At 37.4% G+C, this 23,948-nt stretch overlaps 1 protein-coding gene across 1 annotated transcript; it reads left to right on the forward strand.

Moving 5' to 3' along the window:
• The first annotated feature begins 8,921 nt into the window (after positions 1-8,921).
• Positions 8,922-23,894, forward strand: LOC149004114 (zinc metalloproteinase-like protein). Its single transcript, XM_089168322.1, has 11 exons — positions 8,922-9,093; positions 10,302-10,547; positions 10,981-11,190; positions 19,095-19,175; positions 19,280-19,366; positions 19,470-19,565; positions 20,649-20,702; positions 20,795-22,074; positions 22,166-22,214; positions 22,330-22,369; positions 22,886-23,894. Exons 2-11 carry the CDS (start codon positions 10,308-10,310, stop codon positions 23,035-23,037), a joined length of 2,289 nt encoding a protein of 762 aa, XP_089024448.1. The 5' UTR covers positions 8,922-9,093; positions 10,302-10,307; the 3' UTR covers positions 23,038-23,894.
• The last annotated feature ends 54 nt before the right edge of the window (positions 23,895-23,948 follow it).

The following is a 23,948-nucleotide window of genomic DNA, read 5'->3' on the forward strand; positions in this document are numbered from 1 at the left end:
TGTAAATCCGATTTCGATTACTTATTACCGGAAATCTGACAGAAAAAGATAAACTACTTATGGAAAAGACCTCTTATAGAAGTTATTCTTTTGTGGCTCTAAGGAGGTATATTAAGTTAAGATAGTACAGACATAAACACCCATATTACCTGATTAGACACACTAATTATAGGTAAAGTAATCTATAAATCTCAATTTAATTTCAATTTATGGTTCACTAATCTTTGACAATTTAATTAACCATGGCCAAATTCTTGGTGCTGTGGATTGCAATGGCATTGCTTGTCTCTTCCTTGTTCATGGAGGTAGCAAATGGGATAGATATCAGCTACGGAAGCATCGATCATGGTGATCGTCGTAAATGTGGAAGACATGACGAATTATGTCATGGAGAGGAAAGGCCAGCCAATAAAGACACCAGAGGATGTGAAAAGGATGAGCGATGCAGAAGGCTCTAAATCTAACTAAGTATATATATATATATATATATATATATATATATATATATATATATATATATATATATATATATATATATATATAAAAGTATGTCTTGAACATAGAGCAAAGATTGTAAAGCTGATTATAAATAAATGACTGCTTGGTTTGATCATCTATGGACAATTATTAGGAGAAAGTTTCCTCACTTAGATTTCTAAAATGGATAAGTGCCTCTAATAATATTCCTCTTCTCTAACTAGTTTTTTTTTTTTGGTTGTCAACCCTGGTTTTCAAGGCTTTGCCCTAACTAATCCAGTGTTCGACCCGGGTCGCACACCTGACTGTGGTGGGTGAGTTTTCCAGCGGGGATTTTTTGCATCCACAAGGTTTCGATAATCCCATTGGTTCCTCTTCTCTAACTAGTTAAACCGCTATAATTATAACTTGAGTTGAAGGTATCGAAATAGTCTCTCAATGAAAATTATTGAGATAAGACTATATAGAAATCTCAATAATTTAATAAATATATCCAATAAAAATATAATTTTGGGGTCTTTGTGCTTTTTAAACATAAAGTGGGGTTTCAGTGCTTTAAGACCTCCATTTTGAGGTGCCAGTGCAATTTGCTCTAAAAACTATGGTTTTAGGCATAGAGTTGTAATAGAAAATATTTTAGGGGGTGCATATATAGTTTGCTCTTTAATTTTTTTAACTTGACCAAACTAGGTGAATCCCGCTCGTACCAGTCCACTTTTACTAACATTAGGGCATTAGCTTATAATAGAGAGATTTGAGCCTATGACCTCTTGAAAAACATCCCGTATTCGATTCTTCTATTGAAAATTGTTGGCATTTGCCAATCTTCTATTGTCTAATAACATAATATCTATATCAACATCGGTAGAGATCAATTACCGATATTTCACACAGAATACAATGAATTTTCTACCCATTATATTTATTGTTAAAATTTTTCTCCAATTATTAATATTTCACACATGAAATGAGGGTTGAAGGGGAATTTTCCAAATTTTGGGAATGGGAGAAGTTTCAAATTTTGGAAGGGGATGAAGTGCTGATATTTCACACATAAAGAGGACTGCTGGAAAATTTTCAAAAAATTAAAAAGGGAAAAAAAATCAGAAAATGGGAGGGGAGAGGTCATAGCCCCTCGGCCCCAATGTAACTCCCCGATGCTTCAGAGCCCATCAGAAAAGTAAATTTTTTTTTTTGGGGGGTGTGTACGCCAGCATCTTAGATTTCTAGAACGGATAAATATCACTTACTCTAATAATACAACTCTTTCGCTAATTCCAATGTTATAATTTAAGTTGAAGGCATCGAAAGAGTCTCTCAATAAAAATTTATGGTAAAATTATGTAAAAATCTTGTCTATCAAACTCTACTTGTATAGAAGCTTTTGGCATCAAATTTGTCCTTTTTTCTTTTTTATCCTTTATAATGTTATATATAGATTTCAGACATATTACTCTTGTAGGGAGTGAAAAGATACAACAAATAATGACAAAATCACCCCCTTTTTTTTTTTTTTTTATATTTTTGGGTAAGAAGAGAAACAGTTCATTCATAAATTAAAAAAAATACTGACACAGACACATAAAGAAAATAAAATACAATAGATGCATGACAACACAAAGTTCAAACCGAACCAAGGAGCGGAAATTGACCAAACTGTCGTACATGCAATAGGCAAAGTCATCCAGAGTAAGGGATGGATCAAGTCCAATAAACCCTTAAAACGAAACTGTACCAAAGATAGCAACAGTTAAGCCCAGGATATACGCCACAAGGCGGAGACCTACACGCCACAAGGGCGGACTTTCGGTTGTTGCGTTGGTAGCATCAATGTTGCGGAGAAGGCTCTGACCTGCCATCCGTCTCGGTCGTAGAAACGTACCGGTAAAACTCGCCACAGAAAGAACTCCTGCGGTATGCACCAAAAGTGCGCTGCAACTAGAAATTTTTTATTTTTTATTTTTGAACCCAAAAAAAAAAAAAAAAAAAAAGAAGAAGAAAGAAAGAAAGATCGAAGAACACAGATCGAAATGGGAGAGAGATGGGATGAGGCGATGAGAGAGATCGAAGGAAAAAACAACAAATGGAAGCCAAAAGCTCCAGATCTGGTTTTGCAAGCAGAGGAGGAGAGAAAAGAAGTGAGCAGATGAAGTGAGCAGAAGAAAGGAGAAAATCACCCATTCAATGGTATGAAATAGTCAATTTCCTCCCTCTTAATATTGTGGATCTAAACTTGTATATCTTAATGTTTCATTTTTTTTTTTTATAAATATATTCATGTTTATTTGGATTCATAAGAATAATGTTGTAGATCAATATGGATAATACATATCATTATAAAATATTTAAAACTCGAGATAATTACCAATTCCTCCTTTACTATACCTTAATTACAACATTATCCATTGTATTTTTTAAATTACTAACCAAAGCTTAGATTTGTTTTATTTTACTACTGTCCCCCTACCGTTAAGTTCCATTTGTTAACTAACTAATGACGTGATATTTTTATATGTTTTCTAAATCCCCAAATAATCCTGAGATGTGTTATTACTTAGTTCACCCATTTTCGATGAAAACTTGAACACTATTCATCTTAAGCATTTCTCACGAGCCAAGAATCCAATCAAGTATAGTAAATGTCGGGCAGGAGTGGAAGAGTACACGATCTAGCATGTCATGAACATGGTCCTCTCACTTATTCATTAATCGTGTAATCATGTTGTGCTGAATCTAGATCCTCTACCAACATGGAAAGAATTTTTTCTAATTCACGTGATTGAATTTTTGACATGTGTTTAACCTCAAAGCAATATCTTCATTTTTTATGTAAATTAGCTAAAATGGAACTCAACATTTTACATCCAATGATCTATTTTCAAAACTCACATTCACCCACAAGTCTTCGATTTTGTGGCTTACCCTTTTGGAAGCACTAGATAGTGTGGTAATTTGCTGCAATAAAATCCAAACTTTAGAAGGGTTTTATTCTTGGATTCATTCTTGTTCTAGTTCAATTTGGCCAAGCAAAACATACAAGATCAAGATCAAAAGCACCTTGAAATCCTTGAAATCTGCCCTGAAGAAGCTAAACCAGCCACAATATCACTCTCATTTGTGCTCAACGGGTGCCAGGAGAAGAATAGAAGGGCCAACAAATAGTTGAGACTGATGATGAGAAAGATGAACAGAATGACGAAAATGGAGCTATGAACTCAAACCCTAAGTTCTAGCTCTCTAATCCACTGCCTAAATCTTCTTACGTTGTTACTGTTGGTGAGTGGTTAGATGATTCGCCAAATTTCAGCCGTTTTGGTAATGAGCGAAATAAAAATGGTGTCAAAAGCGATATATGTAGAAATTCATCGAAAAATCAACAATACTTCGCTCTAGTAGCCGGAATCTCCTCTAGGGCCCTGGCAAATGTTGCCTATCATCTTCTTCTCCTTCTCTATCTTCTATCTCTACTGATCCCTAAGCTTCATCGCTCTCCACAGAGCTAAGATCACTCTAGAACTGCTCAGAAGTTGAAAGTCAGGTAGTTCTTTCGCCAAAAACCTACAATACTTGATGCTATTTTTGTTATCGGCCAACTGAACGGCTACCATGTCTTTAAATAAATAGAGATAAAACTAGAGCAAGGAGCATAAATAGAGAAGGCCTTTGGGAATTAAAAACTCATTTAATAATGAGGGTATTTATGTCAAAGAAATTTGTAAACCAACTTTTATCAAGTGTACACATGGTAAAACATCAAGTTCAAATGACAGTACTGTGAAATATTGTCTTTAATGTTGTAAAAACTCATCCCTTTGTAACTCAAATGATAAAAAAATGACAACAAGAATCAATGACAAAAGGGTACTTCTCTAATATAACTCATATAAGTTAGGGGGATAAGAAAGAAAAAAATCAAATATATATTTTTTTAATTTAAGTCAATGTTTTGTAATCTATGGATTCAGGTAATCAAACAGTTTTTCAAAATGAATCCACAAATTTCATTTTCCAGATTTAGGATAATTAAACAGTTTTTCAAGATGAATCTACAGATTTCATTCCACAGATTCAGGTAACCAAGCAGTTTTTCAAGATGAATCCACAAATTCAGGTCAAACAAACCATTAATAGGCCCTTATGGGAGCCAAATGCAAGATGTGTGTTTTTCCAGACAATTTTTTTTTCTTACCTGGTGGAATTGAGTAAACGTTATTTTTAACTTTTATTTTCACTCACCTCCTCCCTCCTTTTGTGTGGTTGTTAGTGTGTGTTAAGTTTAGACAATGCAAATATACACATTCATATAACCTATAATTAGTCATACTAATTAGGAGATGAAGTAGCATATCTATAAATCTCAATGTTTTTTTGGATAAGATATTCCATTCATTTTCGTCATAATTTTGGTCGAGGTAATTAACCATGGCCAAGATCTTGACGTTGTGGATTGTATCAGCATTGCTTATCTCTTTCTTGTTCATGGATGTAGCAAATGGAGAAGATCTCGACTATGGAACCTTGAAAAAGGATGCCTTTTATTGTGGGCGACTTAATGTAAATTGTCATCATGACAAGCTAGCCAATCCTGACTTCAACAGAGGTTGTCAAAAGTCACAACGATGCAGGAGTGCTCGTATCTCATGAAGAATTCAAAGATCATCTTCACCCAGGTTTCTTGTCTCCGCTTACTCCCACCTTTACAGTTGGTCTGATCTAGGCCTGTTTGTAAGTATATCATAGGCAAACCTTGTATGAGGATGTGAGAATAAAAGGATGAATTGCTCGGGTGGAGAAGATATGGATTCTAAGATGAAGCAATGGATCTGTTTCGAGTGTCATTTTGATGTTTAATTCAAATGCACTTGGCTTTCCTCACTTTTGTAATATGCATCCTTATTCAATTTATTGTAAGCTCCCTCGAGAATTTCATTAAGAGAGAGTTTCCTCCATAATGCATATAATATTGGGTTACGAGGTTAATCCGTTAAATTGTGCTATTTTAACTTGAGGTCAAGGTGTCAAAATACGGGTCTCACGGGTTGGGAAATTGTTTGGGTGGTGCGCATTAAAAGTTTGCCCTTTTCTTTTAATCTTTGTTTATATATATATATATAAGGTGGAGTTTGGGAGGGAAGATGGACCATGGACCAAAAAGGAAGAATTCCAATCTATTTCTTTAAATCTCCCTTGGAAAGTTGGAAATTATACCTTCTGTAACCAAGGTCCCCCTTTCTGGCAAAAAGTATCTTATGCCATTCTTGATCTCTATTTGTGAAGAGCCAAAACTCCAAAACATCTTATGGGAGTCTGGGAAAAAACATCTTAGAGAAACAAATGGATGGAAGGAAAGAACAAGATTAGGAACAAGATAAAGAAGCACCAGATTGAAAATGGAAGACCCTTTCAATGGGTTATTTGTTTTAGATTGAGTTTGATTGGGTAGAAATGGCAACAGCAGTAGAGAAGGTAACTCCTGATCTTCCATGCAGCCTTTCATTTTAACCTTCATTGTAGTTTAGGATCTTTCTGACCTCGCAGATTGATATGTCTGTTGCTGAGAAATTCTTCATTCTTTAAATCTCCAATGCATGTGAAGGAAGAAAAACAAACGCCCAGAAGCCAAAATCTTTCAAATAACATCAAATTTCTGTGGACTGAGGCAATGTTTTAGATGCTCCTGCTAGCTTTTCTCCCCAACCCAACAATAGTAATAAAAAAACAGAAGAGTAGAATTTTTTTTCCCACTTCAGTCGATCATTCATCAAGTTTTCCATTGATCATGCCTTCCATCAACAATTAAATTTGGAATAAAACATAAACAGTTTAAGCAAAAGAAATCCCAGTGGGAAGACACAGAAAGCAGAGCAAGAGAGCTAAGGTATGTTGAGACCCCAATGTGTGCATTTGAAATGGAAAACCTTTTGGCGTTTACAGTTGAATTTGTTAGACACCATATCATTAAAAAATGACGAACTCGCATACCCTTCCACATTTGCATTTGAATTGCAGAGTCCTTGTGGGAACACCCAGATCTCCTCCGTTGCTACCTACCACCGCAGTCTTCTTCTTGCTTTCATCATCACAAAGAGCCTCAAACTTTGCTTCCTCTTCCTTGGAACGAAGGACCTTCGCACACTTTCGCCTCCTCAATGCCTCGGCATAATTGTATCCACGAATCGGCTCTGGTTTTGGGGCAGAACAACCAATGGTTACACTTTCACCAGAGGGCAACCTAGAAAGAGGATGATTCGGATTCGTCAAAGTCGCAATGTTTTCGTTCCTCTTTGGAGCCGCAACTGGGTCAAGAAGGAACAGGGGAGGGGTTGTTGCAGGCTTGATGAATTCTGGTGGGTTCTTTATAATGTCCGGAGAGGAATCAGAGAAAGAACTCTTGCGATCAAGGTCGAGGACCTTCTGCTGTGATTGGTCGTTCTCCATCGTCTTGATCGCTTCTTGGGTTTTTGGGTTGCAGGAGTATTGAGATTGGCGGAAAGGAGGTGGCCAGTTAAAGGAAAAGTTGTCTTGGGAAGGTTTCAGAGAAGATAAAATGGTGGGTTTCACAGCGACATTCGATGTACAGGGAGAAAGAAGATTATGAGGATCGAACAGGTTGATCTTCTTTCTTGGGTTTTCTTCTGTAGCTTGGGTTCTGAAAGTGAACTTTTCTCTGTTGCTCGTTGGGTCTGAACCCTCTTCATTAGATGTAGATGTCTCCTTCTGCATCATCTCTGCAACTCTGTTTCTTTACCTCCCAAATTGCAGTCTTAGTGACTATCTCAAGTGCTTATAAGCCCAAAGAAATGTATATGGGGAAAAGTATAATGTTTATAACACGCGGTTTGGAGCAAAATAAAGATTCTCATGGAAAACCCAGCAATGCAGCAAGAATTTGAAATTCTGTAAGCTCTCTTCTGTAAAAGGAATAATGAATGCAGACAGATGAACTAACAAATCAGACTTTTTTTTGTTATTGTTTTTGGTGGGTGAAGAGAATTTATTAATTAACTATCTAATATCCCACAGAATGACTTTGTTACCATTGATTCCAACGATCAAAATAGGAATAATGAATCTCTCAGTCTGAAACTCTGGATTATCACAAATTCTCAATTGGAGGATTTTCATACAACCATGAAGAGAGCAAGTGTTGTTACCATAAAAATTATGGGTCAAGCCCCTGTGACTAGGTTTAGGTTTAGTCTTTCCTTTAGAAACATAAGCATAAAAGATTCATTCCTAAATCTTTATTCAATTTTGTTCAATACATGAATGTGACAGTTTATCTATATTTAATGTCATATGATTGTGGACAAGTAGGTCAATTGATTAGAGTCTCTATCCTTTTTTTTTTTTTTTTGGCCAAAATTAGAATCTCTATCCAAAGTAGAGCTCTTTGGAGTAGAACTCTTTAAATCACTTGTTCGGGTTATTTTAGGGATAAAAATGTCAAAAGAGATGAACAGTGTTTGGTTAGTTTCGAAAACCAAAACTTAATTTTATTCAATTTTGTTAAATGAAAACATCAAATGGTTCTTGCTAGGCATATTTATATCCCAATTTCCGACTTAGAAAATTTATTCTAGCTTAAACCATTCAAAAGAAATAATTTAAGGTTAAGATGCAGAGAAATCTGCCCTAAATGCAAACTTTGTGGGTGTCAAGTGAAGAATACTATCGACAAGAAAATAGTTGAGATTGACAATGAGAAAGATGAACAAAATGACGAAAATGGAGGTGTGAACTCAAACTGGTAAGTTCTAGCTCCTTGATCCACTCCTTGAATCTTCTTATTTTGTCACTATTGATGAGTGGCAGACGATTTGATCCGACACTGACGATATTGGTAAATAACTTCTGAACTCGAGTAATGGATTTGATACAAGAAGATGGGTGAAGAGAGTATCTCTTTACTAATACGGTAATTTTTTTGAATAAAATACAGTAATTTCATAAATACAAAATTAAATATGTAATTAAGATAGAACAAAAATAACATAAGTAACCAACGGAGGTTGGTCCAAGTGGTAAGCAGTTTGGTCCAAGGTTCTAGTATCGAAACCTTGTAGATGCAAAAAATTCCCGCTGGGAACACTCACCCACCACAGCCAGGTGTGCGACCCCCACATCCAGGTGTGCAACCCGAACACCTGATTAGTCAGGGCAAACCCTTAAATATATAAAAAAAAAAAGAAAGAAAGAAAGAAAGAAAGAAAGGAAGGATAAATATCCATTAAAATTATACTACATTATTTTATCTTTATTAAAAAAAATTAAATATTAGCCATTGTTCTTGAGATGCTGACAAGATTTCGTTCGTAAGCACATGCGTAAAGTGACAATCGATGGCCAATTGCAGCATTCAGGTTTTTTTTAAAGGTTTTTGAGTTAAAATGAAATGAAATTTTAGTTTTTTGATAAGAAAATTAAAAATTCAATCGGGTAAACGTTATTGACTTATTACCACTTTTCTGGAATCTTCTGGCCGACTTTGCGTCGCTTCTCATAAGGATATCGTTCTAGGCGTGAGAAGCGATAACAGATTTCTTCTTGATTTTCGTTAAAAAGTTAAAGAAGAAAAAGAGTGTTTTCTTCCTCAGCAACGTATTCATTCTTTTTGTAAGTCTGTCACTCTTAATTCTACGAATTCTCTAATTCTACGAATTCCCTGTTTGTTTTTATCCGTTCAAATTTGGGTTTTGTGGTCTGATCGGAAGAAAAAGGTTGAATTTTTATCTTTGGGCTCGTTTTATTAATTATTGTTCAGTTTTCATCAATAATTGATTTTTCTTTTTCGCGAATTGATACTCTGGGTTAAATGAAGATTTCAACTCTTGTTCTTACAAACCTGTTCTTCGTCGCAATTAACCTTGTTTTGGACGCTTTATTGTTTTCCCGTCATTGGATTTATCAATATCTAATTTCTTCGAAGACAATAAATTTGTCAAGAGGGGACGAAGGTTTCGATATTGATTTAGGCTTTTATTTCTTCGGCGAGGTATAAGAATTCTCAACTGGAGCAGCAGATTGCTGTTGAACCTTTGAACCTGCAAACTGTAGAAGAAAATATGAAAAAGTCGCGTTTCTGTAATTTAAGAAGGGGAATATTTTCGGATACACGAGGCTCTGAGCTCCCAATTAGCCAGTGTTGCTCAGGGATTATTTTTTTTTAATATATAAATAATTTAAAATTGGATCTTATTCTTGTATGCTTAATTACTGCTAGTATCTCTTGCTGTATTAAAGAAGGGAAAATCTGGGCAAGAAAACCATTTGATTGTGTTGAAGAAAGAGAATAGTGAGAAAGTAAAGTACTTATCACATTCAAACAGCACTCCCCAAATCTACATTAGGGAGGGAAAAGTAAGTTATTCGGTTCTTACAAATCAACGACGAAGATTTCCATCAAGTCGAACTCACACTTACTTTTTTTCCTTTTGCTTATGCTCTTGTTTCTTTTTTCTGGAGGGTGGGTTTTATTTTTTTATTATTTTTTTTTTGGGGATTGGGGGGAGGGGTGGGTGGGGGAAGTGCTGCCGAACTAAAATATTCTCCCATACAGTGTTTCTTTAGCAATGCACAAATTCAATTTTGGACTTGCATGATAATTCACGTTGAGGACTTTGTGCGAAAGAGAGGGTGGGGGGGAGGACTAGCCTTCAAGGGGAAGGCTAGAAGGAGGAACCTAGGTCCAAGGTAACAACAATAAGCCTGTTACTACAGTAGTGTTTGGTAGGTATTAAGACTTAACACTACCCAGTGACAATGATAAACAGTATAAGGATTCTCATTTGATGCCTTACCTTTTGTTGTATCACTTTTTGCAGTATAATATGGAAGGAGAAGAACGAAATACACTTAACATCTTAGTTATTTGGAGGGGCAAGAAGCTGAATGTGGAGATAGGGTCAGGTGATACGCTGAAGGAGTTTGGGCATAAACTGCAGAAGCTGACTAATGTCAAAGCTGATACAATGAGACTTCTCGTTCCACGGAATGAAGGCTCAAAGCTGTTCACTCCTTTCTCTGATGAGTACTCAAACTTAACGCTGCAAGAAGCTTCTATTCTTGAGGTGTGGAGTCAAATTCTATTAATAATTGATAAATATGCTTCTATAGGTTAAATGATAAATTTTCTCTTATACACCTAATTTTTTGATGAACTGTCTGCATTTTACTGTGTGCATTTAAATCATGAAGTATTAACCCGAGAACTTCTGAAATAGAACCTTCATCTTCTTTCTGCATATGTTTAAAACTCATCGTGTAATGAACCCCTGCCAACTGCAAAATTAGTATTTCTATTACTAATGCTGTTGAACACCATGAATCAAAAGTTTTCTGATATGCCCTACAATGATATTTGGAGAAAGTGCCTTCCATTATGCGCTTGTGGTAAAGTAGCTACGTGTTGATCATCTTCTTTTGCAATATTATTAGGTTAGGGTAATGCTGCAGACTTTTTTTTGGTAACTCCATAAAGCTATGTTGGACCTTCTTTCCCAGGGAAAACCTATTAGAATGATGGGTGTATTTGAGGAAGAGGTTGAAGACATCAAACGAAATGCTGCAGCAGACCTGCGGATAGCTGGCTTTGATGAGGAAGAAAAGAGATTAAGACAGCGGATGTTTGACAGACCACAGGCTTCCCTCAAACTTCCACAGGGAACCTACATCTTTTGTGATTTCCGCACGCTTCAAATTCCAGGAATAAAGGTATTGTCAATTCTTACTGTGCCTTGTTAGAAGTGTGAAATAACTGTAAGTATTATGGTTATTAGTCTTCTGGAATATTTTGTTGCATCTTTACATGGTCAAGAAATGACAAAGTAAAAAATTAAGTTTTTCTGCTAAGGATCGCTTGTGGAGAGGCTTAATATGATAAGTTATGACAGATCAATGAGGATTTCTTGAACTCGATTTTATGCTGATTCTTTTCTATGATTGCATCTAAGTCTTAATTTGTTGATGAATTTTATTTATTTAATATATATATATATATATATATAGATCCTTATTTGGAAAATAATTTGCAGGAATTAGATATGGCTGAATCTCAGCCTGAAGCTCTCAAAGATATGACTGGATCCCAGTCATTATAATGGATTATAATGACTAACTTTCGTTAATCCATTATATAGGGTGCGAGTTTTGAGTTCGTTGTCACTATGCACCTTATGTTTGCCTATACTCTCGTAGTTTTTATCGGATATCCGATCGGACCGGCCTGGCTCCTGCTCTTCTCGTCCCAGACTTTGGGCTCGCTTTGGGTTGCCTCGCGGGATGCTTTGCATTTTCTTTTGGGGTGCATTTCTTTTACTCTCCCGTTTCAACTCTTATTGGATCTAGTGATGGATGCTATACTAGATGATATGCGGTCTGTATTTTAACTTTCGAGGTAACCCCATCTGTTTTGTTTCTTTAGGCGAGAGGCTTACATCCGACTCATCGGCACCTCTGCCCTCGCGTACACGGGACTTCTTCCGCCCTTCGGCTCTGGAGGCCTTTGCCGTCCTTGGTTTGTGTTCCTTCTTTATCGATAGGGTCTTTTACTCTACTCATTTTTTAGATTTGACTTTCGACCATCGTCACCTCACAACTATTTCCGGGTTATCGGTCATCCAACTTCGTATTCTTGGATTATTTAACATCGCTTTCGTATGTTGTTTCACCAATCCTGTAGCTGGATTGGGTCTCTTTCTCGTACTCTGCTCGGGTACCATTATAGGGGTATTTTATTGTAGTATTTGTGCATTTGTGCACTATTTTGGAGCTTTGGTTGTGTCAATTCTGCATTTGGAGGTTTTGGAGGGGTGGTGAAGGAGCTGATATCATACTGGGCTCATATTATTGAATCATACTGGGCTCCTGCGCTGGATCGAAATTACTATCCCGGTTCGAGATTTTACTAAATTAGAACTATTACAAGATGATTAGCAATTATCAATGCTAAAATAGTAAATCAATCCCGATATTATATGGTTTTCGAGGTGCTTTGCATCCTCGAAAATCTACAAAATATAGCTTAGGATATGACATATTTATTCCATATGATTGTATCCTTAAACCCCAAAAGCTAACTATCATTGACACGTTTGTCACTTACACCATTAGTAACAAGTTCGGAATGATAATCAAAGATAGATCTTATTATGCTTCACAAGGTGTACAAATCCTTGGAGGAGTATTAGATGTAGATTATCTAGATCCCATAAAGATTTGTATGATGAACCATAATGATAGAGAAATAATTATCTCCGAAGGAGAGATTGCCCATCATAATTATACCAAATTATGGTATTGGCCCCTGAATCATGAGGGAGGTTTTGGTTCTACAAATCAACCAAGCACCTCGCTGGACCTCGCTTAGATCCCAAATGATCGATTCCCTCTCGAGATTTATCCATTGAGGTGGTGCCGGTTGTTGGATAATAGTTTCCTTAATTGGATAATAGATACCGGTTGTACAATTAGTACTGAACCCTAATGGTTCAATGATCCAAAGTTCTTAGTAGATATACCCCCACTATCGAGAGGAATAGATGGCACACCCACACTGATAGATGCTGAAATCCGTTAATTAGTTTCAAAACTAATTGTGGACAAAGTCAGTGGTTCCAGATGGGTAAAGTTTGTCCAAGACCCACTCCGTGGGATAACTTACTTTTGGACTCAACTTTATCCTAAGCTTTAATGGTGCTTTACAAATTAATAAGCACTATGTTCGGTTAATAGGGGTATTATGATCCCAACTCTTCCCTATTCCAGTTCTCGTGCGAGCGAACCGTGGTGGATAGGTCAAACCATTTCTGATTGCAAATGCAAATCCCCGGGTTCTTGTAAGATTGCCTTAGATATTGAAGAAGATGAAAATTTTGAATTTAGAGTAGAGCAAATTACTTGAGGGAATATGAATTTGATTCTTTTTATGAGATAGATCAAGACTACCTAGATTTTAGAAGATTTGAATCTAATTTCCATGAATTCACTATACAAAGAGTTTTGGAAAAATTAGAAACATCAAAGATTATACAAGATAAAAATCCACTAGATTTGGCATATCGATAAGCCAATGATTGAGCTGAAAATACCAAGATATGAGGATTGTTCGAAACCCTAAGTATAATCCCAAGTGATGAAGAATTTGATATGCATCTTAAGGACTTAAAGAACTTAGATTAGTACAAGTTCTAATAGTCCTCCGATCCTTTTCCTTCATAGTAATTAAAGTCGAAAAGAAGAGGAAGTAGAATGGTGATAAACTACAGATTGAATGACAATCGAGGACGATGCATACAACATCCCGGAGTTTCTTGTCTCACTAATGCAGCAAAGATATTCAACAGTTCGATCTTAAATCGGATTCCACCGGATAAGGTCCACAAGATTCAATTCCTGGTGCTTTACACAGCGGAGGACATTACGATGGGATGTTTGCCCTTTGGACTAGAATGCTCCTTCTGTGTTCTCGCGTGGATCGGATATTCTGGACTATGAGATTTATTGCGGTCTATATGATGTATCTTAGTCTTTGCTGTGACAACATGTTGAGCACCTGCTCATAGCCTTCAATTATTTGCTAAACACGGATTAGTTATCTCTGAATTAGAATAGCTAAAGACGTTATTTCTTGGGTCTTGTCTTGGGAGATCTCGATTCATTGCAAGATCATATCTCGAGGAAATCTTGGAATTCGGATGTCCTCGGGACAACTCGTTAATCTTTTATTGGTTTGGTCAATCGCCAGAATTTTATAAGATTTGGGAAATCTTAGGCCCTCTCTATGCCAGACTTCCACTAAAGTTGAAGATTTAATCGGCAGGATATTGTTAGTTCAAAGAATAAAACAATTGGTCTCTACGATCAAACCATGAGATATCCAAAGATAATTATTATCACATTGTTGAAACAGATGGTTCACAAGAGGATGGGGCGATACTCAAAATCGGACCAAATGATACTGCCTAAATCCGGTGAAAGTCTCAGATATGCTTTTGGTTTCACCGACAATTTGCCGTGATTTTGAGTTGAATCTGTCATCAGGATTGCTTTTGAACTCTTTCTTCAAACAAGATTCTTGTTGAACTGATCGCAGCTATAGTCGATTCTATAACAATTTAAATGAAAAGATTTCCCAAAGAGATGGTTAATTTTTAGAGATACTATTAATAACAAAGGTTTTGATATTACTTTTGAGCATATTAATGGTAAAGATAATTTCCTTGCAGATGGATTATCTAGATCCTTATTTGGAAAATAATTTGCAGGAATTAGATATGGCTGAATCTCAACCTGAAGCTCTCAAAGATATGACTGGATCCCAGTCAAAAGATTCTTCTATTAAAGAGATTATAGCTTTAGTGGTTAATTCCCGAAGCAGCAAAGATAAAGTCCCACAGATGGGAAGTGCTAACTTGAAAAAGAAGCATGTACCCAAGAAGATTATGTATGGGCAGAGATATCTCTACACCATAGATGAAAGATTTCAATTCAAGGTCTTACTTGAAGTTGAAGAACAAGATAAAACAATTTTAGATAATCTTTGGATTTCTCATCATCAGAGTGTCCAAGATCCAGCAGATAAAAGCAAATGTGACTACTTGAGTTCACTCATGAATTGCTTAAATTATCAGATGAATATGGCTTACTCTAAGTTAAAATCCAGCTATAGATATTATGTTGTGTTTAAAGGAAAGCTTCCTGGAATTTACACACAATGGTCAGATGTCTCTATTTGTATCAGAAACTTTGACAAGCCTCTGTACAAAGGCTATGTTGATCTTTCTAAAGCTTTGAAGGATGCCAGGAAAATTCTTAGTATCAACTTCTACAAAGATCCAAAAATTGAGAAAGTTGACCAAAAAGATTTCAAAGGAGCACTTATGGCATGTGATGAGTGTTCTGTCACAAAGATGGAAATCAAAGATCTCACCGAGCGGTGAAATAAACAGGTGTCCGCATTACGCCTTGTTGAAGAGTTAACCCTAAGGCTTGCAAACCCAAGCTTGAAAGTGAGAAGTAGAATTAACACATTTGCTTCGTGCCAAAGATCTCTTGGCATGAACGAATCCAAGATTATGACTTCATTTGTCGAGAAACATAAGAAAAGGACAACCGAGGCCCCAAGATAAGTCCCCCTCGAAAACAGTTATGAGCTCTTGAATCTCCCATCCAACAGTATATCAAATCAATTGATGAAATGATGGTGAAGGTTAAAGAATTGATGTCAGCGGAAGATGGTGGACCCAGTTCATCCAGTTCCACAAGATCAGATGGCCCGTGAGGTTTTCCGGAAGAAATGAGTACGATAGAGATTTAGAGAATAATTATTGCCGAACTTGGAGATCTTCTCATTCCAGATGGGTAAATAAGTATGGACGAGATACTCGGACGAGGTTCAAGAAAAATAAGAAAGTTGCATGTTTCTGAGAAAGTATGAAAGGAAGCATGAAGAAAATGTAACTAAAAAGCTAAGAGGGGCAGTCCCAAATCATGAAATGACACGATCACCTCCGAAGTTCAACGAGACTATTGAGAATCATCGTCTTGCATCGAGATTTTGAGTAGGAACGATTGTGTAAAGATTCTCCGTTGTTGTTGACGTCATAAAGATGCTCGACGTCATCAAAGTTTGATATGACTACGGGATAAAGGAAATCCAGTCAATCCGTTCGGATAAGATTCCCTTTTATCCTTTTATCTTTAATAAGTTACTTTTTATATTTCTTTGAAGTCCGATGTCTATATAAAGAACTTCAATGTTTAAGTTAGGCATATAGAAGTTTTGGAGTCGAAGTTTCAACTATTGTAAGCTTGTAATAGATAGTGAATGTCTATGAGTACCTTATTCCAATATTGTACTCGTCTTGAGAAGGTCCGCGTAGAAGACTCGTCTTCTTCGTAAGTTCCTTTCTTTATTCCTTTTAAGATATGGGCTTGTAGTAGTGGAGTAATTATGTATTTCATGTCATCTCGCATGCATTTTCGAGGTGGATAACCGTGGAACATGCCTACATCCGTGCCTCTGTTCTTGGTGACGGCCACCACCGCATACATGTAGAAACACCCGCATATTCCATTAATAATCCCGATGGTAGTTTCGTAATACCGAAACTAGGTGTATCGTGATTGAATACGGGTTGAAAGAGCCCAACTCCGTGCTTCCTGGTTGGTGAAACATTGTTCGCTGATGTTAAATAATCCTAAGAATTATTCGGTTCGATGTCGTTTATAACCCCGTGAAATAGTCGTGAGGTGCCGCGTCGAAAGTCTGTTTAAATCTTAAAGAATGAGTAGAGTTAAAGGACCCTATCCGATAAAGCCAAAGGACATGCTATACAGTCAAGGACGGCTAAGGCCTCACGAGCCGTGAAGGGCGGTGATGTAAGTCCCGTTGTGCCCGAGGTTGCGGGTGCCAAATGAGTCCTGATGTGCCTCTCTTGGCCTAAAGAAACAAAACCATTGATTTGGTTGTTACTCCTCAGTTTTAAAATTTTCACTGCCTTGCATATCATTCTGTATATTGCATCCATGCACTAGATCTCGGAGTTGAAATCGGTTAGGTAAACTGCATTCCTTAGCTCAAAGGAAATGCGAGCATCCCGCTGCGTGCAACTTCCGGCGGCTTGCCTAGTCTCGGTTGTCGTGTGTATCCCCCGTGCCTTGTGTTTTCTCTGTTTATCTCGGATATCTTTAAATACTCGAGAGTATTAGGCATAATTGCATTGGTTTCATAGTTCGATCCAGCGAACTCAAAACTTTCTGGACTCTACCCCTGTTATAATGGTATCAGAGAAATGCCTGTAGAGCCTCCAGTTAGATTAGGAATAGATTCCATCACAGGAACAGGAAGATTATTAAACCTAGGACACTATGATCCTCGGTGGGACATGTCATGATGTCCGGCGAGATGTCGTTCAATTCTTTAAAGAACTCGTATTGGACGCGTTAGATGTATAGATATTTGGAAACCTTTTTAGGAGAATCCATGAAAGCTAATTGGGAGAGATTTAAAACAGAATATCCTAAAACATATAGTGGACTTGTAAGCCTAGGGGTAAACCCTTATAATTTTACAAGTTTTATTCATATGTTGTGTACCGGACAAGATCCTAGTAGTGCACAAACGAAGGTTCAAGCTATGGCTTTAACTAACCTAGAACAGTTAAGCCTCCAAAGCTACAGATATATAAAGCCATTTCTTAAGTTATATTACTACTATACGAGTATAAGTGGTAATATTTTTACTAAGGAGATAATGGATAAGTTATTCAAAAAACTACCAGGACCCCTTGGAACAAAGATTAAAGATAGTTGGACCCCAGTAGATGGTGATCCAGCAAAGGATAATGTGTGTATAAGAATTACACATATTATTACAAAACTAGTTGAAGAATGTACTTTTATACAGATACAAAGACAGTTCCAAAGTACAGATTTCGGATTCGGTAAAGATATTTTTACCACACAAGCATTTGGTGAAAGAAATCAAGATAATAGACCAAGGAGAAAGCCTAGATATATCCAAGCTTCTAGAAGACCTCAGTTAGGTTATTATGAGAAACCTAGAAAAAGATATTACCAAGAAAGAAGAAATTGAGGAAAAAGCCTTTCTTAGATCCCCAGAAACATGCTAGAAGATATAATCCCAACAGAAATTATAAGACCGGATTAGCATGTTATAATTGTGGAGATACCAGCCATTTGGTAAAAGAATGTCCAAAGTTGGTTAATACAAATAGTAAAAGGGCAATGGTGGTGCAAAATACCAATGAATGCCTGATTGCAGTAGATCAAGAGATGTCAGATCAAGAATCAGTATACAGTGTTGTATCAGTAGAAATACCAGATACCCAAGAAGAGGATGATGAACCATACCCGGATTTGATTACCCAATTAGTTAATCCTTCAGTTTTACATATTAGGATGGTTAAAAATCAGTGTGAAAAGGATAAACATCTTTGGAAACACAAAGGTGGAAGATACCACATAGCTTGTTCAGGCTGCAGAAAATACCCTGGATTAGACCTAAGATATCAATGCAGAAATTGCCTTGATGAAAGATGTGCATTTTGTTTAGATAATTCGGTAATTCTTGTTGAAGAAAGGGAAAGTAAAATTACTATCCTAGAATTACAAGAAAAGAGAGATTCTACTAAACTAGAACTATTACAAGATGAATTAGCAATTATCAATGCTAAAATAGCTGAAGATCCAAATCCCGATATTAGATGGTTTTCTGAGGTAGCTTTGCATCCTCGATATTGAGAGTATGAGGCCTTGTGTTTTGCCTGAAATGATATCTTTATGGTTCAATGGGAAAGTGATCTATTGTGACCAAGTGGTAACGGGCTCAAGCCTGGGAACAGCCTCACTGCAAACTCTGGGGGGAAAGGCTGCATACATTATTTTTGTTCCTAGACCCATGGTAGGATCCTTGTGCACTGGGTACACCATTGTGTATGTGTCGGGGTGTGTGTTGAGGGTGGTAGGGGTGGGGTTGGTGGCTCCACTTCCTGTGTATAGTGTTATCTCCCATATGTGTTCAATGTACAATGGAATTGTATTTTCATAACATCTAATGACTTGGTACAAGCAATCATATTGGTGCCTTCTCACAGTTGGACCCTCCAGCTTCTGAGGCTTTGAGAAGGATGCACATGCTTGCTGCTGATCCAGGAATCATTGCCATCATGAATAAGGTATATCAGGTTCTCATTCTTTCAGTAATTACAATGTGTGCTGCCATTCTTTTGCTGTATATTTTGCTTATAAATATAATCTGTTGATTGTGCCTCTTTGACAGCACCGCTGGCAGGTAGGAATTATGACAGAGATGGCACCTGAGGGATATGTTGGCATCAGTCCTAAATGCATCCTTGGCTACAACAAGGTAAGAGTCTCTTACGCATTCTTAGATCACTATACTTGCAGTAAATTTGTTTTTCTCCCTTTTCCCTTGGATTCTTAGTCTTTTTGAATATTATGTGATGCAGAATCATGGAGAGGAGATTTCTCTTCGCCTTCGAACTGATGATCTTAAGGGTTTCAGGAAATATGAGAGTATCAAGAAAACTCTTTTCCATGAACTTGTAAGAAATGTTTTATCTACAGCCTCTTTTGTGGTAGTATAACCCCCATATTGTTCTAGCGATACACCTTTGAGTCTATCCTGATTATCTCTCTAAATAGGACAATTTCTATGCATATGTTGTAGTTTACCTGTTGAAAATGGGCCAGCTTGTTTGGTCCGCTTTCTAGTAAAATTTCGCCATAGCTGTAAGCTGTATTATACTGTATATGTGCAGACGTAGACCATCATTGAGAAAGACCATAGACTGGTGACCATTGTTGAGCATAGAAATTTAAGGACACAAGCTAACCCACATGTTAACTGCATCAAATGGCTCACATTGATCAGCAAAGAAAGCTAGTGCTGGAAGTATCACTTTGCCACTATACTGTGCTCTTGAACCTAAACTTGACTTCCAACACCTGAAAATAAAAGAATAATTAACTTAAAACTCTATCTGAAGAAGTTCACGTGAAGAAATTCCTTAAGTCACTCAACTAGTAACTACTAACTCAACACTGACTCAGAACTCTGGGAACAAATCTGGAATTAATTCCTGCAATAAAAGAGGGCTTGAAATGCCCTAAATACCCCTAATTCGGGGTTTGGCCAGCCTATGGGGGCTTCTTGGAGCCATCTTGGGGGCCCATCTAGGGTTTTGGCGAGGGGTTAAACTCGTGGTCACATCATATGGGCAGCTGATTTTTTTTCCATCGGCTCTGTTTCCTGTATGGAGGACCACATTCAAATGTGCTGTATCATTGATGCTGTTAGCATAGACTTTTAAAGGGAGTCCTTGAATACATTTTCATATTTCGTATTAACTTTTTGGACTTCTCTGCATTTTTATCTCCCTGCTGATTGAATGTTAAAGTCAAAAGGCCAACTGGTTTCGGTACTGATCTATTGCCATGGATGGCCTATCAATTTTTAATTTGGTTACTGAGCTTCAGAGCCTTGGGATAGTCTTTATTGCATCATTTTGTTGGAGTCATTCATTACGAAGAAAAACCAAACAGACACATCTTCTCGCTTGCATATTTAGTTAATTGTTTAGAGATGGATTTTTATGTTGTCTCTTTACATACTCTTTTACTTTCAGGCTCACATGAAATTCTCTGAACACGACGCCGACTTTTATGCACTAGACAAGCAGGTAGATGTTTTGGGATGTATCATACTGTTGAAGTCTTTTACCTTGGGTTTCTTGGAAGTGTGCTGACCTCGGCCTAATTTTGTCATGGCCAGCTAAATGAAGAGGCTGCTAGCTTAGACTGGACGAGATCAAGAAGCCACACCTTGAGTGGTGAAAGGCCTTCAGGACACCACGGAGGCGAATTCTATGCTGTTAGCAGTGGAAACACTTCTCTGAGGCTTGGGGGCAAAATGTCCGATAAGCTGGCTAGTGCACGTGCATCTTCAGTTGCTGCTGCTTACAGCCGTTTTGCAATTGCATCTACTAGTAGCTCAGAAGGGTTTGAAGAAAATGTTGAACTTTATCCCAACAATTCTGGATTGATTGTGCATGAACTTGGTCCTAATGATTTGGCAGTGAAGGAAAGTATGCAAATTGACAATCCAAATGAAGCAGACCCTAATTTTGAGCCTGATCCTGATGATTCTCAGGCTGGCAAAGTTGTTGAGTCTGAATTCTTAATCAGAACTCGTGCAATGGGGATTACTGCTGAACCCGATCCTGATGATTGTGAAGTGGTACAACATGCATCTGACTTAGGAATTAATGGGAAGTTTCTGAGCTCCAACTGCTATGAAGAACCTGATCCTGATGATTCTGAGTTAAATGGAAATGCTTCAAAGTGTGGAGTCCCAGTTGAGCAGAGTATGGATGATGCTGAGGGGAATGGAACTTTGGACAATGGTATGCATCATAAGAGTTCCTTTGAGGAACCTGACCCAGATGATTGTGAAGTGGTACAACATGCGTCTGACTTAGGAATTAATGGAAAGTTTCTGAGCTCCAACAGCTATGAAGAACCTGATCCTGATGATTCTGAGTTAAATGGAAATACTTCAAAGTGTGGAGTCCCAGTTGAGCAGAATATGGATGATGCTGGGGGGAATGGAACTTCGGACAATGGTATGCATCATAAGAGTTCCTTTGAGGAACCTGACCCAGATGATTCTGAAATCAAGAACAGCATCTTGGACTATGGAAATGGTATTAAAAATGTAGAGATCCAACCGAGAAAAACTGCCGAGGAACCTGATCCTGATGCTTTAGGAGCTTGTTTGGAATGTGAAAGCAGAAGCAAGCCAGATCCCAATGTCTCTGCAGGCAACGGAATCACGCAGTGTGAGCCTGATCCTGATGACAGTGTGGAGAACTTCATGGGATGTTCCAGAATGCAAGTTGATGAACTGAATTCTGATAATCAGGAGCTGCAGAGGATACAAGACCCTGTTTCTGTTCTTTGTACACGTCTTCAGAAAGTCGTAGAGACATTGCATTCTGAAGTTAATCCAACAGAGGCTACTTCTGTCCTTCAGACTCTGTTCAAGATCATCAAGTGAGTTTATCTAATTTTCACATGATCTTCTCTATATAGTCATTTTTTATGCTTGGGTGTACTTAGAGAGAGCTGACATTCTCTCTGGCAGGAATGTGATTGAACACCCAGATGAGATGAAATTTAGGAGGCTACGGAAGGTAGTACATCTTTATGATGGATTCCATTTTACTGTGTATTTTCTTTTCTATCGGGAGATTTGAGTTTTCCAATACCAGGCTTCTGTTCTAATTCTGATCTCATCTTATCTTGCAGGCCAATCCCCTGTTTCAACGAAATGTAGCAAATTATAGAGGTTGGTTTCATTCACTGTCGATTTTTTGTTTCAACGTGATATTGTGATGGATGACAACCATCAATATATGGAATTCAATTGCTTAAGAGAATGTCTAGACAGATCTTAATATTTGAATTGTATGACTTTCCATATGACAACATGACCCGCCCGAAGGTGACTGAATTAGTGAATTTGTGCCATGGCTGCTAATTCTATTTATCCTGATGAGGCAAGGGCAGTCCGCTAGACTACTGTAAAATAAGTATTTACATTAAGAAAGGTGGTGGAAATTGGGATCATGGAGTTGTCTGTCTATTATTATGCTACTTCAATTCCCTTGATTTATCAGGATTTAGACTTCCAATCCAAATTGTATGAGTTTGAATTGTCCACCTCAGCTTGTAGAGTCCAATCTGACAAGCTCATGTTAGACATTAAATCAAAATCATGCATTAGTTTTGCTTGAATACTGCTTGGAGGTTTAGGTTCTTATCGAGATGGACACTAATGGTTGGTTGCTTCTTATGAATACAGCTGCTATGGAGGTTCTTTTCCTGGTGGGTTTCATCGAGGATGTTATATCAGATGAAGTTGGGAGAGCTGAGACTTTCATAGTGTTGAAGAGGAATGATCCTGGCCTACTGTGGCTAGCCAAGTCATCTTTAGAGATGTGCTTTGCCTGCTAGTATTGGACTCAGAATATTAGGACCTTAGGTCAAAAACGGGTGCATTCTCATTGTCTTTCTCTTGCCTCTGTGGTGTGTGCTCTGGAGACTTGGATTGAAATCTAGATACTTTTATATATCTATATATGCATCAGGGTGTCTGTGTGGTGTCTGTGCGCTGGAGTCTTGGATTGAAATCTAGATAACTTTTATCCATCTATATATGCAATAGAGAATTGAGGGAGTTGAAGACCGTAAAAGATTGTGCCAGTGGCTTCTGTGAACAAGAAGCGATTTATGGATGACTATGAATAATCTTTGACTGTAAATGATAAGTTGGTGTAAATATATGAAATTCTTCTGTTCTTTCAGAGTTAGTTGTTCTTTGTTTATTGGGGTCATTTTGTTTGGTAGACGTTCTTGGAATATATTCTGAAGGGGGAGTAAATGGAGAGCAGCTGTGCAGATCCAGAATCTATTCTGAGAATGCATATACGCAGGAGATCCAATCAGAGTCCCCACCGATGAACTCGAAAATTTTCTGAAACTGACAGACGACCAGACAGGCGGCTTGTACATTTTTCATAGACGATTGTAATTTGGAACTTGGCAGGTAGATCCAACAAATATTCTGGCCTGTTTATCCTATCTCTTAACGGCATTTTCAAACTTCTGTATGGTTTGGTGTAGACTATCAAAACGGGTTTTCTTACACCCCCAGTGGTGGAAACCTTCCTTTGCAATTACCTGCCTTCAGAAAACCCTTCAACGTTAGAACTTTAAAATGATGTGGAATCAACATTGCCTGCATATTTCAAACTTTTGATTGATACATGACATATTCATGTCCCCATCTTGTATGGAAGTTTTTCTTATCAAAACTCATAGAACTGCAGTCAAGCAGACTCATTAAAATTCTTTTATGTAGTCAA

This window comes from Hakea prostrata, chromosome 9 (assembly GCF_041222555.1).
Source record: "Hakea prostrata isolate BN-2017 chromosome 9, UWA_Hpros_2, whole genome shotgun sequence".
Taxonomy (NCBI): Eukaryota; Viridiplantae; Streptophyta; class Magnoliopsida; order Proteales; family Proteaceae; genus Hakea; species Hakea prostrata.